The sequence below is a fragment of the Erpetoichthys calabaricus genome, chromosome 14 (genome assembly GCF_900747795.2).
Source record: "Erpetoichthys calabaricus chromosome 14, fErpCal1.3, whole genome shotgun sequence".
Lineage (NCBI taxonomy): Eukaryota > Metazoa > Chordata > Cladistia > Polypteriformes > Polypteridae > Erpetoichthys > Erpetoichthys calabaricus.
In genome coordinates, this window is record NC_041407.2 from 1949878 (window position 1) to 1965851 (window position 15974).

Below are 15974 nucleotides of genomic sequence, written 5' to 3' on the forward strand. Positions count from 1 at the left end.
CTGAAAGCCAGCATATTGCAATCTTAGCCAACAAAAGGGGTCCTTCTGTGCGACTTCTCATGACATCCATAATGGCTAACAAGGCACAATCAGCAAAGACCCTCAGTGCCCACACTGCAGACGTGTTCATATAAAACACAAACACCACCATCAAGTGTCACTTCATTACCGCAGTAACGTCAACACATCCAGGGGGGGGGGCTGTGATATTTTTCAGATCACCCCTTCAAAATGTCCCTTCCCAATTACCCATCATTTGAAGTTGAGCAAAAGCGTAGGAAGCAGATAAAAGTGGAAAGACCACCTGAGGGGCCGAGATTGGAATCTGAATGGCTAAGCGAGGCCCTGGCACCAGAAATGCCAAGCCCAGGACATTCAAGCAACGGTGTGCCAAGACCAACCAGTACCACGTCGGGACTCGAGACGATGAATTCATTGAGGTTGGCTGTCATTTACTTTACAAAATTTGGAGCGGAAGGACAAAAATAAAATGAGGACAACAAGACCATCAGAACCAAATCGGAGAAAGGCGACTGTAGATGGGAGGGCTTGTTGGCCTCTGGATATTCCAGGTCAGATTTCCATCATTTTAACGAGATGTCATAGGATAACAACAATGATGACGATGATGTGTCCGACGCAAAGGAGCTCAAGTAGCCGGACAGCACAGGCCTGTAAGTCAAGGCCAGACAGGCCACCGTTTTTTTTTTTGCTTTTCAGGTCAAAGACGTGCGCACGACTGGCGACTTCTGAACAGGCCCCCTGTGTGGATGTGGACTGGCGTTCCACTCACGGCAAGTTCTGCTCGATGCGGTCAGGATGGGCTCCAGCTTCCTGCAACTCTGAACTAAGCTGCGAAGTTCGTGTAACGGTCATAAAGTTACCCAGGTGCTTCTCGTACTGCCACTTTTAGAATTCTGCAAATACGACGGCTTTCCTTGCATATAAACCGCTATGAAGGCTTTCCTTGGAAACAAAAACGACAGAGGAGAGCACATGTGATGCTCAGCCAATCGGTGAAGTCCTAAGTTCTGATCGCCAAGGTAGACGATCACCGAGAACGCATCAATGACTGCGGGAATTCATCCAGATGTGTGTCCCCATTTCCACAGCCCGGGAATTCCAGGATGACGACAGTTTGATCTCCCAAAATGAAATGACAGAGCACTTCACAGACGTTCCTTTTTTTTTTTTTGACCCCCCCCCCCCGCCATCGCGGAGAGAGGCGCCCAGGAATGTTATTCACAGGCAGATTTCACGTGTTTGTGCGGTTTAATGATTCAGAGCCCACTTTCTTGAAAGCATGCTCACGTAACGAGCCGGCTCTGCCGAGTAACCAAATACGGGCATATTAGGAGGCCAACGTCCATCAAATCAAAGGCATTTCTGGGAGTAACTGAAGTGATATCTCAGCATATACAGAAAAAGTCATAAATCTGACATTAAAACAAAACTGGCACAGAAAACGCTGGAACCTTGTTGGCTCTTAATCCAAATTGTCTGTCAGCCATTAAGCTGGCACTACACAGTACGAGGACTGGCACCCCGGGCTTTTGGTTTTTAATCTGCCAGTCGCTTCAGAATGTTACGGGCCTATCGATGTCAATAGGGTCTTAAAGAAGCGACAGCCGCACCTGGTAACGGCCTTACAGCCCAATCGAGTCCCGGGCACTGTGGGAACGCCACTCAATTTAGCAACACGCCTTCAGAGTAGAGAGAAAAATCAAAGCAGTGTGATAAATGTGGTGTCAAAGACGGCTAACTGGTCTCCGCGGGAGACTCTGGAGTTCTTATAAAACGGCAGATGGGTTACAAAATGACGATAAATTCACCAGGATGCCACTGGGAAAGCCAGGAGCGCTGGGGGGCGAGGCGTTAGCAGGCTACTGTTGCCCATCAGACGTGTCAGAGGCATCTGAAAACACACCTTCAATGGGCAGCTGTGGATATGCCACCCACCCTTCAGTTTTTAAAGGGCAGTTGACTCACAACAAGCACAAACTGCAGGCGTGTGCATTACGACTGGCAAAGGCCCCTCGGAAATTCTCAGCTACTGCAGGACCTTCGCGGGCATCGCCTATAAAGAAACGACATTCGCATTCCACACCTTCAGTTTTGCCAACATCCATTATGTATACACGCGGATCAGCAGCATTAGATATAACGGACCCCCCCACTGCCACATGTGCCATCAGGTTAAGGAAAGACCACGGATAAGAAGGCCTCGCCCAGACTTGTACAGGACCCAGAAGAGGGTGGGCAGGCCACTGGCTAAATTCCCCAAGGCTGTGCCCGTGTCCCACTTTCTCTGTTATAACTGACCTCGCATCTTCTCCAGAAACGCTGCTGACCGAGTTTGTTAGTTCAACGGTTTAATTCATGGACAGACACCTCAGGGCTCCACTGACATGATGCGCTTGGTCCGGATGTCAACATACAATGACATGTGGAAAGGTCTTCATGTAGCTGCCGGCCCCTACAAGATCAGCTGGGGACCAATCAGCCGATGCTGGCACATCACTTTCTCGTTGTCGAACTCCAGAATCACATTCCAATAAAGTCAGAGTCCCAATTCAGCAATAATACGCAACACAAAGTCCATGGAGCATTTCACGTTACACATTCGCTTCACCGGGCAGTGCCCGCGTGAAGACAGCTGCTCCGCTCTGCAGTCCCGGAACACAACATTCAGCCCTCAAAGAGTTAAATAAATCTGCGTCTTGAAGTGCACACATTCATTCAGTCAGCCCAGAGCGCCAAACCGAACTGAACCGAGGGCACTGTGTGCCACTTGGCGTAGCAGTGTCAGACGTGTCACCCCCTCCGTGTATGTCTCTTACTGCCAGAGCCACAGCCGAGTGCTGATCCATAAAGAGCTCCGCACGCAAGACGACACACGTGGTGACCGAGTAACGCAGGCGGGCCGACAGACAGACAGGACGGGATGGGACAGGACAGGTGTGCACGTCTCGCTCCTTCTCCTCTTCTCGCTCAGACATGCGTCATTAGTGTGACAGTAACAGGCGAGTAGGCCTCGCTGCTTCTCGTGCCGCTGTCGATTATAAATCAGGGAGTACGTGAGCCACGTGTCACCCTTCTGTTTCGTATTGGGCCTCCTCTGGCGGTGGGGAATGCGACTTTTTTCTAAATGGTCTGATTATCTTCACTAAATAAAAAAAAAGAGGGGATTACCTGCAAGTGAGCAGCACAGCGTAATGAAGGGGCACAGAACGCAGCGGACCTTTAAACAGTGAAAGTCGCTACCCTCACGGAACACCCAGTTCAACATCAGGCACGAAGAGCGTGCGTGAAAACACACCTAAACCCTTCTCTCGGTATGAAACATCGGAGTTGCTATTCTTGGGAACACAAAACAATGGCTACCCCCCCCCCCCCCCCCCGCCTTCATTTCCCTCTTTTCCTTTGTGTGCTCCCTGAACAGATGAAAAGACTGGAAAAAAAAAACCCCACAAGACGCACAATGGTGCAGGCGTTCAGGCCGCGGCAGCAGCGGCACAGGAGACTTCTGTCTGGCGCTCTTCTTACTTTGGTCACTTTCAGCCTAAAATCCTGTTTTCATTACCAGTCCACACCCCTCACCGCCGTTGTCGGAGACGCTCTCTCGTTAGGCCTCACCGCAGTAGCCTGTCCGTTTTTATTTCCCTTTAACGTGTTGCCATTCTAAAATTGTCGCTTTCTTTTCTATTGGTACAACTATGACTGAACGTATCAAGTATCATTCCTGAAGGAGAAGCCCAGCAGCAAGGTGGCGCGGTGGGCAGCTCCACTGCCCCACAGACCCCGCATCCGACTCCAGCGCTCAGTCATTGTGCACACGGACCGTCAAAGGGAGTTCAGGTAGGTGGCCCTGTGTGTGTGTGTGTGTGTGAGTGGGCTTTTTGACGTTCCTTGGCCCGTACGGTGCTGGCTGATGCCTGGTACTCAATGCCATGGTCTCTCTCTTACCCTGAAATGGATTAAGCGAGTATGAAAATGTTACGAACACGTGGATTTGTACTCCCTTATCTTGTGACACGGGTTAAAAAGGGTTAAAAGGAACGGCAGGCCTAAATGGCCCCAACATGCAGTCCTTGTGAAGACAAAGCGGAGACGTCACAGTCTTACCTGACTTGGCACCAAAAATACAAAACCAAGAATGATGGGAAACCACCAGTCAGCAGGTCTAAGAGGGGCTCGGGGTGCACACTGACAGAGCTAAACGCACGATGCAGGAGAAGAAAGTAACATTCAGAAGGGGGCAGCATCAGGTACAAGACAGGAGGCAACACTGGCAAGAGTGCCAGTCCATGAGTGGGGCTTAGAATTGGCAGCGAGTCTGTGACAAGTGGGGAGGAAACCAGAGGATCCAATGGAAAACAGTCTTGGAAACGGGGGTGAACATGCAGCGTCCGAGCTGGGCTCCATGACAGCACCTCCACATCGCCCTCACTCAGCGAGGGCACTCTCGAAGTTGCCTCAACCGTCTGTTACATCTTTTAATTTACAGAGAACAGACGGAAGTGTACAGAAATGTTCAATGCAATCGGATACCAGGAGCTCGACACGGACATGGCAGAAGTGTAACAACTGTGCCATCCTACATTAAAACCAAATGAAATTAACATTGAGCCAGTGCGACCGCTTGGGCATGGCCATCGGCAGTGTGTCTGTCTGAGGAGAGAGTGACGACCTCGTTACCTCAGCAGTGACATTCAGGTCTCTGGCGACTCTTCCTATGAAGTCAGTAGACGGATTGGGGGAGCATGGGGGGGTCATGAGGTCACTGGAGGGGGTGTGTGGTGCTCCAGATATCTGCCAAAGGATGAAGGTCCAAGTCTTTAGGGTCCTGGTGCTCCCACTTTGTGACACATGGACGCTACCCAGTGACCCGAGACGAAGACTCGACTCCTTCATGTGCGTCACTTCTGAGAATCCTTGGAGGGGCCGCTGCTTTGACTTTGTGTTGCTCACCGAGTCCTGAATGAGGCACACGACCTGCACTGTGAGGGAGCGTCAGTTACGGCCATGTGGCGCGATTACCCGAGGGTGACCGGACTCACAGGACCCGATCGGCTGGACCAGGCCAAGGGGATGCCCTTGTAACACCCGGCTGCGGCAGACAGAGGGTCATTTCCGAAAAGTGGGACCGGACTGAGGGGTTTGCCAACCAGGATCCCGAGCCGTTTTGTCATGTGGTGGGGTACCAGTGCCTGCCTGCCGCCCCCCCGATAAAGAACAACATGCCAGTAGCTAAGAGAGAAGCTGTTGGGTGTCCCTCCGTGTTTTCAGTGATCCTCCGAGACACGCCACTTCATCTCATCCTTGACACATTTGCTAGGCCAGCCGAGTGGAACACTTCATTATGTCAGCTCACCCACCGACGGATCACGGCCTTGTCCGCCGACCTCTAAACACAGACGGATGGGACCTTTTAAAGGCCCAGCTTGACAGATCATTCAATAAAGAGACCAGGAGTTACAATCTCCCCAAATTAAATCAAATGGAACTTACCGACTCGTCCAAGGCGAAGCGAAGGCAGCCGTGCTCGTACAAGACGAAGAAACGCCGCTGCCACTTCTGTGTGGGGGGGAAACAAACAAAAGATTTCTCTTAAAATCATTTCAACTGATTTAATATAAAATGTACATCAAAAACAGTCACCCTGCTTAAAGAAGAGAATGACACAGAGGTGGTAGAGAATCACATTAAACAGCACAAACATACGAATAACAAGACTGAGAAGAGCCGCCGCGGATCAGAACCTTCCAGAAAATAACGTCACGTGTCCGCTTATCAGTCTTTATAAAAACAAATTCTGTTTGAGTATCAAGTACACCGGGAGAGCAAGAAGACTAAAGGCAAAGACTTACGCCACAAACGGCGTGGTCATCAGCTGAAGCGGGCGCACTGTGAAGCACCAAAGAGGCGCCAGACCACCCGACCTGGACTTTGATTTTCAGTTAGGCAGCTCGCTTTATATCTGTGCTTGGGAACTGCCGAGTATCAAAACACAAAGTGCCAACAATTTAAACAATCGACAGCTAAAAGCTGGCAAACCTGACATCTTTATAAATCACAATATTCGACTTTTCACAAAAAGTAAACTCCAGGGAGCACAAACAGAAGTTGCCGGAAACACAAAGCAATCCAAGCAAACAAAGTCAAAGATCCAGGAGATCACATAAAAGCAAAAAGGAGAAAACCTCCACGAAACACTCGGCCAACTCAAGTGCATCCAAATGAATTAACGCCACCTTAGGGTGATGGGCAGGCAGGCGGCCCCCTACTTCTGGGGGGGAACCACCCGGAAAACACACATCACATACGACAAGAGCCACAGAAACAGTAGGACAGCAACTAAACGGCCAGTGAACAAAGCAACCAAAAAATGAACAGACAGGGCATCTGAGCCCCCAGCTTGCCGAGGACCCCTGGCTGAAACGTAACGGTCAGTTTATCTGGTTTGTTGTACAAGCAGATCACAGTGCAGAACAACTGGATAGATTACTGTGAGTGAGTAGTTAGACCGCACTCCATTAACTGTGCCACACACACACACGATGCCCTGCTGCCATTGTATAGACTGATATTTATAGAGTGGTGTATTTATCGTCATTTTTATATTCTTATGTTTTCCTCCTACTCTGTTCAATGCTTGTATGGACTGGGTGTTGGGCAAGCTCGTGGACTCCAGCAGCTGTGGGGCATCGGTTGGCAGAGAAAGATTCAGTGATCTTGACTTTGCTGACGATGCAGTGATCTTCACGGAGTCAATGGAGGCTCTGATCGGGGCGCTCAAGAGACTGAGTGAGGGGTCCGAGTGTCTGGGCTTGCGAGGGTCCTCATAAAAACCAAAGAGCCAGGCCTTTAATGACCTCTTGGGCACAGCCATCAGCAGTGTGTGTCTGCAGAGAGAGTGTCGACCTCGTCATTGAGAGGTTCACTTACCTCGGCAGTGACATCCATGTGACTCTTCCTATGAAGACAGATTGGGAGAGCATGAGGAGGTCACGAGGTCACTGGAAAGGGGTATGTGGCGCTCCCGATATCTCTGCAAAAAAGGTCCAAGTCTTTAGAGTCCTGGTGCTCCCGGTTTGCGAGACATGGACACTATCCAGTGACTGGAGATGAAGAAGGGACTCCTTCATGTATGTCTCTTCGGAGAACCCTTGGGGGGCCGCTGCTTTGAATTTGTGTTGCTCACAGAGTCCCGAATGAGTCACATGACCTGCGTCGTGAGGGAGCGTCAGTTACAGCACTACGGCCATGTGGTGCGATTACCCGAGGGTGATCCAGCTCACAGGACCTTCATTGTTGGAGACCCGAATGGCTGGACCAGGCCAAGGGGGACGCCCACGTAAACATCTGGCTGTGACAGATAGAGGGTCACTTCCGGAGGGTGGGAGTGGACCACATGTCTGCTGGGGGGGGGGGGGGGGTTGCCAACCAGGATCTCGAGTGGTGGGTGCAGCACCGTGCTGTACCAGTGCCTGCTCCCCGACTTGACTTTCTATTCTTTAATAATAATGATACATTTATATAGCGCCTTTGCCATGCTCAAGGCACTTCAGAGTTTAAGAAGGAACAGCAGGGTATACAATACATACAGTTAGGTCCATAAATATTTGGACAGAGACAACTTTTTTCTCATTTTGGTTCTGTACATCACCACAATGAATTGTAAATGAAACAACTCCGATGCAGTTGAAGTGCAGACTTTCAGCTTTAATTCAGTGGGGTGAACAAAACGATTACATAAAAATGTGAGGCACCTAAAGCATTTTTTGAACACAATCCCTTCATTTCAGGGGCTCAACAGTAATTGGACAAATTAAGTAACTGGAAATCAAATGTTCATTTCTAATACTCGGTTGAAAACCCTTTGCTGGCAATGACAGCCTGAAGTCTTGAACTCCTGGACATCACCAGATGTTGGGTTTCCTCCTTTTTAATGCTCTGCCAGGCCTTTACTGCAGCGGCTTTCAGTTGCTGTTTGTTTGTGGGCCTTTCTGTCTGAAGTTTAGTCTTCAACAAGTGAAGTGCCTGCTCAGTTGGGTTAAGATCAGGTGACTGACTTGGCCATTCAAGGATTTTCCACTTCTTTGCTTTAATAAACTCCTGGGTTGCTTTGGCTGTATGTTTTGGGTCATTGTCCATCTGTATCATGAATCAATTTGACTGCTGTATTGAGCTGGATTTGAGCAGACAGTATGTCTCTGAACACCTCAGAATTCATTCGGCTGCTTCTGTCCTGTGTCACATCATTAATAAACACGAGTGTCCCAGTGCCACTGGCAGCCATCACACTGCCTCCCTCCATCGTGTTTTACAGATGATGTGCTATGCTTTGGATAATGAGCTGTTCCACGCCTTCTCCATACTTTTTTCTTGTCATCATTCTGGTAGAGGTTGATCTTAGTTTCATCTGTCCAAAGAATGTTTTTCCAGAACTGTGCTGGCTTTTTTAGATGTTCTTTATCAAAGTCCAATCTCGCCTTTCTATTCTTGAGGCTTATGAGTGGCTTGCACCTTGCAGTGCACCCTCTGGATTTACTTTCATACAGTCTTCTCTTTATGGTAGACTTGGATATCGATACGCCCGCCTACCCCCTGGAGAGTGTTGTTCACTTGGTTGGCTGTTGTGAAGGGGTTTCTCTTCACCATGGAAATGATTCTGTGATCATCCACCACTGTTGTCTTCTGTGGACGTCCAGGTCTTTTTGCGTTGCTGAGTTCACCAGTGTTTGCTTTCTTTCTCAGGATGTACCAAACTGTAGATTTTGCCCCTCGTAATATTGGAGCAATTTCTCAGATGGGTTTTTTCTGTTTTCGCAGCTTAAGGATGGCTTCTTTCACCTGCATGGAGAGCTCCTTTGACCGCATGTTGTCTGTTCACAGCAAAATCTTCCACATGCAAGCACCACACCTCAAATCAACTCCAGGACTTTTATCTGCTTAATTGATAAGGACATAACGACGGACTTGACCACACCTGTCCATGAAATAGCCAAAGAGTCATTTGTCCAATTACTTTTGAGCCCCTGAAATGAAGGGATTGTGTTCAAAAAATGCTTTAGTTGCCTCACATTTTTATGCAATCGTTTTGTTCACCGCACTGAATTAAAGCTGAAAGTCTGCACTTCAACTGCATCAGAGTTGTTTCATGTAAAATTCATTGTGGTAATGTACAGAACCAAAATGAGAAAAACGTTTTCTCTGTCCAAATATTTATGGACCTAACCGTACACACTAACAGTTATACATTTTACATATTTATATATATGTGACGTTTATTTGAAAGCTCCTTCTCGCACACAACTCAGTGCCCAAATCCACAGCTTCCACAAGTCGCTCCTTACGCGATACTCTTCTCTGATCCGTCTGCTGCCTCTACTCCTCTCCTCACAAGCTTCGTCGTCTTCCTCCTCCCGACTCCGGCTCTCTGACTGGGTGAGGCGGCCTCTTCTGCACCACACCATGTGTCTCCCATCACCATCCAGTAGCATCTCTGGGTGTGGTGGAAGTGCTGCAAACCACAGCTCTGAGGCTGTCTAGGCGCCCCCTGGTGGTGGTGGCCATGGACCCCAACAGGGTTGAGCTTCTAAGCTCCACAAAGGATCAGTGGCTCACATGGATGGCATCACCATTAGACAAAGGGGACATTTTAATATACAATCAGGCAATTACTTTAATATAACAGAATCGATCTGGGATGTTCCAATGAAAGCCTTCTGGACAAAGTGCCAGGGCGGGACGTAACACACTGACCGTCGTCATGCGTCTCAAGATGTGGTCACGTGAAATGCAAATCCAATCTAATAACGGTCACAGCTTGGGCGGGTGATGAAACATCACAACAGTCCATCACTGCACAAGGCACAAGACACGACAGAAAGAAAGATGGTGGAGGAGTGAGCAGACACACACTGATAATCAGAAAAACGTAAGCAACGTCTTACCCGTGACCTCTGCATTGGGTTGTCAAAATCTGTTCCTTCCGGTGCCAAACATAACCAGCCACCATAGATAGGTTTGGCCTGAAAAACAGAAAAGAAAACAACACGTAAATAAGGGTATAGAGCAACACCACAAGTCGGGGCTTTTAGGCCGTGCAAAAGTGCTGGGCGACTACTGGAATGCCACCGAGTGTGGCGAGTTAACTCTGTCCTGACACCTTAAATCAAATCAGGAAAAACCAAAACAGCACATACATGGACAGCCGGAAGGTGAAATTCATTTCTGTGCCGATCTCTACACACATCTCTACATACGGGGCTATTCAAACTGAAAGAGCAGATCTCAAAAACGTATTTCAAACAAACTGCGTAGGACAGAAACATCACTGGATGTCACTAGAACACACGGTGGGGGGGGATCTGAGTGGACGTACATACGTAAGTAAAGCTAATCGACTACTCGCTGGTCACGAATGACAAAGGATGGACGCCGCACAGGTCAGGAGGGCCCACAAGTCAAGAATGAAGCCATCAGGAAAAGCATCTCAGTTTGATGTTCGGGAATCAAGATGGTGCTGACCTGAGAGGAGGACTACACTGGGGGAGTGCTGGCCATGGACATACCAGGCAGCAGAGGACGAGGAGGAAGGTTTAGAGCTCTGCTCCTCTAAACTCCGTCCTGGAGATTGCCAGGGGCTGCTGGCGTTTCTTTGTTTAGGGGTCCATGTCGATAAGGTTACCCTACGAGGGTACGCTACCCGCACTTTTGTTTGGGGCTGGCTGTAAAATGGCCACCGCTGCCACCGTGCACCGCATTTGCGACCAACAAAGCAGCGAGTGGTGATCCGCTTCTTATGGACTGACGGCACAGAACTCCTCAGTATTGTCATCGGCGGTGGGCCGTGTCCGGGTGTCCCACTTGTCTTTCACGTTTAAGTGCCTTGAGCATGGGAAAGGCGCTATATAAATAAAATGTATTATTATTTAACACTTGGCCTCAATCCATTAGTGAAACATTCCGCCGTGGTGAAAAGCCGTCTCCATATTGCACAGAAAACCTCCTATGGATTTTTACGTGGTAAGACCTTCAGCCCATGAAGAGCGGATCATTCCTCGCGGCACTACTTTGGTAACAATGGAGGGCAGAACAGCAAACAACAGGAGGGACGAAGGGCGAAGCTTTACCGCAGTGAGCAGAGACACAGCAGCCTGCCACACGGGCACAGGGAACCCAAAAGCGAGGAGAATCAGAGTGACCTCGCACAACACCAACGTTAGTCAATTATCAGAATGTCTGTTAGTGGGGAGAAGTGCGAGCTTCGTGTGGTTTGTAGGATTCTAACGTACCGTAAAGATTTTAATTGGCCAGCGTGACAAAAACGGTGAGGCACTATAAAGTTCTATGAATGCCCTTAGGGCAGATAACTCCTTAAACTTTGGTCCCACATTTATCTTTTTCTGCTGGCTGCTCCTGTCAGGGGTCGTCACGGCAGATCATCTTCTACCATCTCCTCTCGTCCTCGTTATCTTCCTCTGTCCCCACATTCTAAAGCTCCTCTTAGGCCTTCCTCTGCTCCTCTTCTCTGGCAGCTCCACCCTTAGCACCCTTCTCCCAGTATCTGCAAACTAACACAATCTCACCTCTCTAGCTTGGTCTTCAACCTGAGTTGCCCCTCTGATGTCCTCATTTCTAATCCCGTCCATCCTCGTCACCCCCCAATGCCAACTTTCACATCTTTAACTCTGCCACCATCTCCAGCCCATATGACATAGCTGGTCTCACTGCCATCAAGTAGACCTTCCCCGTCACTCTTTGCCAGCCACTCCACCCTCCCTGCATGCATGCTCTTCTTCATCCACCTTCCACACTCCCCATTACTCTTTAAACTCCTCCACCTCTACTCCCTTCATCTTCATCATTCATGTATATTATAGATCCCACGTTTAAAGGCAGGAATAAAAGTGAAATTTTGAACTTGATGAACTGGCATGAACAAACACCAGACTGCGGGTCCTGACCGTGCCAGCCTGCCAGCCAATCCCCCCCCGTCCCTATCAAAAACCCGCCACTTTCTTTATGAAGTCTCCCGATGACGTTATGCTCGTTATCTCTCGGCCCTGCCAGTGGAAATGTTTGCCCAAGCAGGCCCACACCTTCAGATCCTGACAACTCATGAAAACAGCTGGCACACCAGGCGAGACACGTAGCAGGAATTCTCCTACGAAACAACAACATCTTCATCATCATCGGCCAGCCCAAGACAAAGCCACGATGACAAATATCCTAACGCACAAGTGAAGCTCATTTTTACCTGATCCCTGCTGGAGATCAAAGCCAGTCAGGGAGGACCAAAAAAGGAAGGAACTGAGAGGAAAAGGGGGGTGGGGGGCAGTAACAGGAAACTGGCAACAAGAACCAGGTGTTACAGTCTGGGTCGCCCGCTATAATTAACGAGTGGCTCGTTGTGATGGGCGAGACAGATAAACGGCGTGTTGCATCACCAGCAGAGCACAAGGCCCCTCAGTCACACAAGCTCATAAAAACTTGGGCCTGCAGACGTCAGAGCTGCCATCAGGCTTGCCGGCCCTGCACACATTTTGTTTTACGTGTTTTACTTTGCCTGGTGTCGGTTTTCAAACTTCTTACTGGTCGAGGACGTGCCAGGCTACGTGTTTCCCACGTCATGTGTCATATTGTCGAGTGCTTCTTCAGTTTTCCAAGTTGATAATTCAATCTGCACTCTCACTTCACAAAATGCCCTGTGCAAGTAATCTGCTCTGCCCGCCGTGTTCATGCTGGAGGGGGCCGTGGTCTGAGGGGCAGCCACCCGCCGTCACCAGGGCTTCAATTACAGCTGTGCTAATAACTTAATTCAGGCAAAAAAAAAAAAATCCAATGCCCGTCACTGTCACCGTTTTTATCCTGTTACACTGGACATCCTAAACCTAATGTGTGCGATTACGACATGACGTCAGACTGGCAGTGCCAGGCCCGCATTGGGAGAAACAGGACGGTCACCTTTACTGAATTTAACATATTTAATTGCTCAAAGGAATGTGCCAACCCAAAAATTGATATTCTTTAGTGGTTACGTACCACCCTATGGGTTTAGTAGTGGGGGGCCGAGAAATAAAAAAAATAGTAATGTCACGTTTTCATACAGAATGGGGAGGAAAAAAAAAAAAAAAAGTGTATTGGCTGCTGTTATATCACAGTGACCCGATGCTGGGCAACAGCAAGCCATGTGAAAGATGGGGTGGGAGGTTTTAGTGTGTTGCCACATTGCCAGGATGTCACGGGGGGGGGGGGGGCAGGGGACTGCAAGTCTGACACTGCACACCACGTGCCGAGCCATGCCATCTCATCATGCCAAGACATTTCTTACTTCACAGTCTTTTGGTGTCACTGCACCCAAATGTGACCACTTAAGCCAGCGTTTTCTTACACCGTGGAAATGACAGTGAGGCCCACCTGCGTCTAAACCGGAGAGGACCAAGTCCAGTCAGAGGAGGGCAGCAGCTGAGCGATGGCCACACTGCTTGGAGCACTTGGGACGCGTCTCCTGGAGTCCATCTGGCTGGGTGTGTGGTCTCACGGGGCAAAGCAGCCGGGGTTGCACCCAAAGTGCTCACTAAGTGCTGTGTCTGCGAACGCCCATCTCCGAGCCTGGCTTCTCCTCTAGTCCCACCACCTTGGCAGAGTTGGGGACGTGTCTGAGATTTGAGGTTTTCGTGGTTTGTAGAGTAGTGGGGGGCTTGGAATGGGTTTGGTTATAAGAAGTGTGTCACCACAGAAAAAAAGGGTTGGCCCGAGCGCCTGGCAATGCTGCACAAAGTACCTACCTCATCAACAAAAAAAAGAAAACTGGATAGAGAACAAAAGAAATGGTGGAAACCCCCAAGGATTACAGCAAGCGAAAAATCAGCAGTCGGTGAAACAGCTCATCATCCTCACCAATCAGCAGATGGCAACACGGGAGCTCGGCTCACAGACTTCATTAAAGACGAGAGAGCAGTGCTACCCAGTTGTCACGATATCTTGGGTGGGGGGCGACACATATGAGGAAGAACTCTGTCACCGTCAGTAATTTGAAACACTCCAGTCGGGTCTCCTCTTCGCCTCCTGTAAACACTCAGCTCTTCGACTCATCCCTTAGACTCACACTAGTCGCTCTCCTCTGGACTTTCTCCAGTGCTGCTATGTCTTTACGGAGACCCCAGGACTCCAGAGGAGGCCTCACCAGTGTGTTATAAAGCCGAGCAGAACCTCCTGGGACTCTTAACTCCACACGTCAGCCTGACATTCGGTGAGCTGCTGTCTGCCAGCCAACACTCCATGACGACTCCCAAGTCCATCTCATCAGGTGGGTTTCTAATCTTCAGACCTCCCATTTGGACTTCCCACACTTGATGTCACACTTTACATTAAAATGTCACCGTCCACAAGTCTGCCCAAAGCCTCTCTGCTGACTCAATGGATTCCCGAATATCTGCCAGTCTTCCTAACTTGGCATCAGCTGTAAACTTCACCAGCTTGTTATTCCTGTCCAGATCATTTCTCTGTATTATATATATATATATATATATATATATATATATATATATATATATATATATCCTGGGACAAGACGAGGCCGAGCACCAAGAGATTTAACCAGGCCCGGGGCCGGAAGTAAAAGACAAAGAGTAGGTGACAAAGTAGACCGTCGTAAAAAATTCAAAAACATTGGCGCGATACGCATGGAGAACAAATTAGAGATCATGGAGGTATGAAAATTCAAAAGTCTCAAAAAAATGATAGTAAAGATCACATTAGTGCTAAGAAACAGAAATGATTACTCGGTGAAATAATGGAACAGCGATAAGAGATTGAATATATGGACATGGGTGATATGCCAGAAGTGTGCAGATATTGTTTGGCTTTGACGTGTAGATCGTCTAACTTGTGTGGCCATCAGGGAAAAAAGTTTCCTCCCAATGAAGAGGCCTATCTGTGAGAATTAAAAGATTTGTTATTTGGTGAAAGTGAAAATTTCAAGTCCCGCGAGACGAGATTTTATGCAGAGAGATTTGGAAAAGTCCCGTCCACATCTGAAACATTTACAACCACAGCCATAGTTCAATCATCTCTCATTTGTGTGAATGCTATTGTAAGAAACGAGATTCACTCACGGCCAGTCATACGTTGCGCGGTCACGATGGAATTCCAAACACGGAATCAAAATTCAATGCGATATTGACGAAAAGGTGAAAGTGAAAAAGACATCAAATATATGGACATGGGCGATAACTGCTGTCTCACAGTTAGGAGACCCGTCGGGGTTCACTTCCCGGGTCCTCCCTGGGTGGCGTTTGCATGTTCTCCCTGTGTCTGCGTGGGTTTCCTCCCACAGTCCAAAGACATGCAGGTCAGCTGCATTGGCGATTCTAGTGTGTGTGTGTGTGTGTGCACGCGCCCTGCCCAGGGTTTGTTTCCTGCCCAGTGACCCAGTAGTTAGGATATAGCGGGTTGGATAATGGATGGATGGATGGATGATATGTCAGAAGTGTGTAGATATTGTTTGGCTTTAAACGTTAAGTCAGAGACTTGTAGATCGTCATCAGGAAAAAGTCGCGCTTATTCCCGATGAAGAGGCCTATCCACGAGAATTAAAAGATTTGTTATTTGGTGAAAGTGAAATCCACATACGTGAGCGGCAGAGATGGTTGGCGCGTCAAGCGGGGGGTTGTGGGGGGGGGGTGGGTTTGGCTGGTCTAAATATTAGGAATCCGTGCTTGAGCTCAGGCCCAGGGCACTGGCACACGTTCTCAGGTAAAATGACAATTTTCTAAACTCCGAATTAGACGCAGATCTGATGAAACACGACAGCGGCCCATGAGCCGGCAGTTCTTCATCAAAGCCACCCTGATTACAGGCATCCCCCTCCTTCATGACTGTGCATGTGATCAGCGACCCACCTGACCATTCTGACCAGAACAAAGAAAATCCAATCCTACAGCTAATCCAGATGTGTGTGT

The 15974-nt window shown here is 48.8% G+C and overlaps 1 protein-coding gene across 2 annotated transcripts in view; it reads right to left on the reverse strand.

The window, feature by feature from the left end:
• Window positions 1-15974, reverse strand: part of mprip (myosin phosphatase Rho interacting protein) — a 438384-nt gene that overhangs the window by 74659 nt on the left and 347751 nt on the right. The window contains exons 2-3 of one of the 2 annotated variants that reach the window (XM_028819413.2): window positions 9960-10037; window positions 5512-5577 (exon numbers count right to left, since the gene is read on the reverse strand). The exons of the other annotated variant lie outside the window; for it this stretch is intronic. Coding sequence (XP_028675246.2) covers window positions 5512-5577; window positions 9960-10037 — 144 coding nt within the window. The remainder of the gene's footprint in view (window positions 1-5511; window positions 5578-9959; window positions 10038-15974) is intronic. 2 annotated transcript variants of the gene reach the window in all.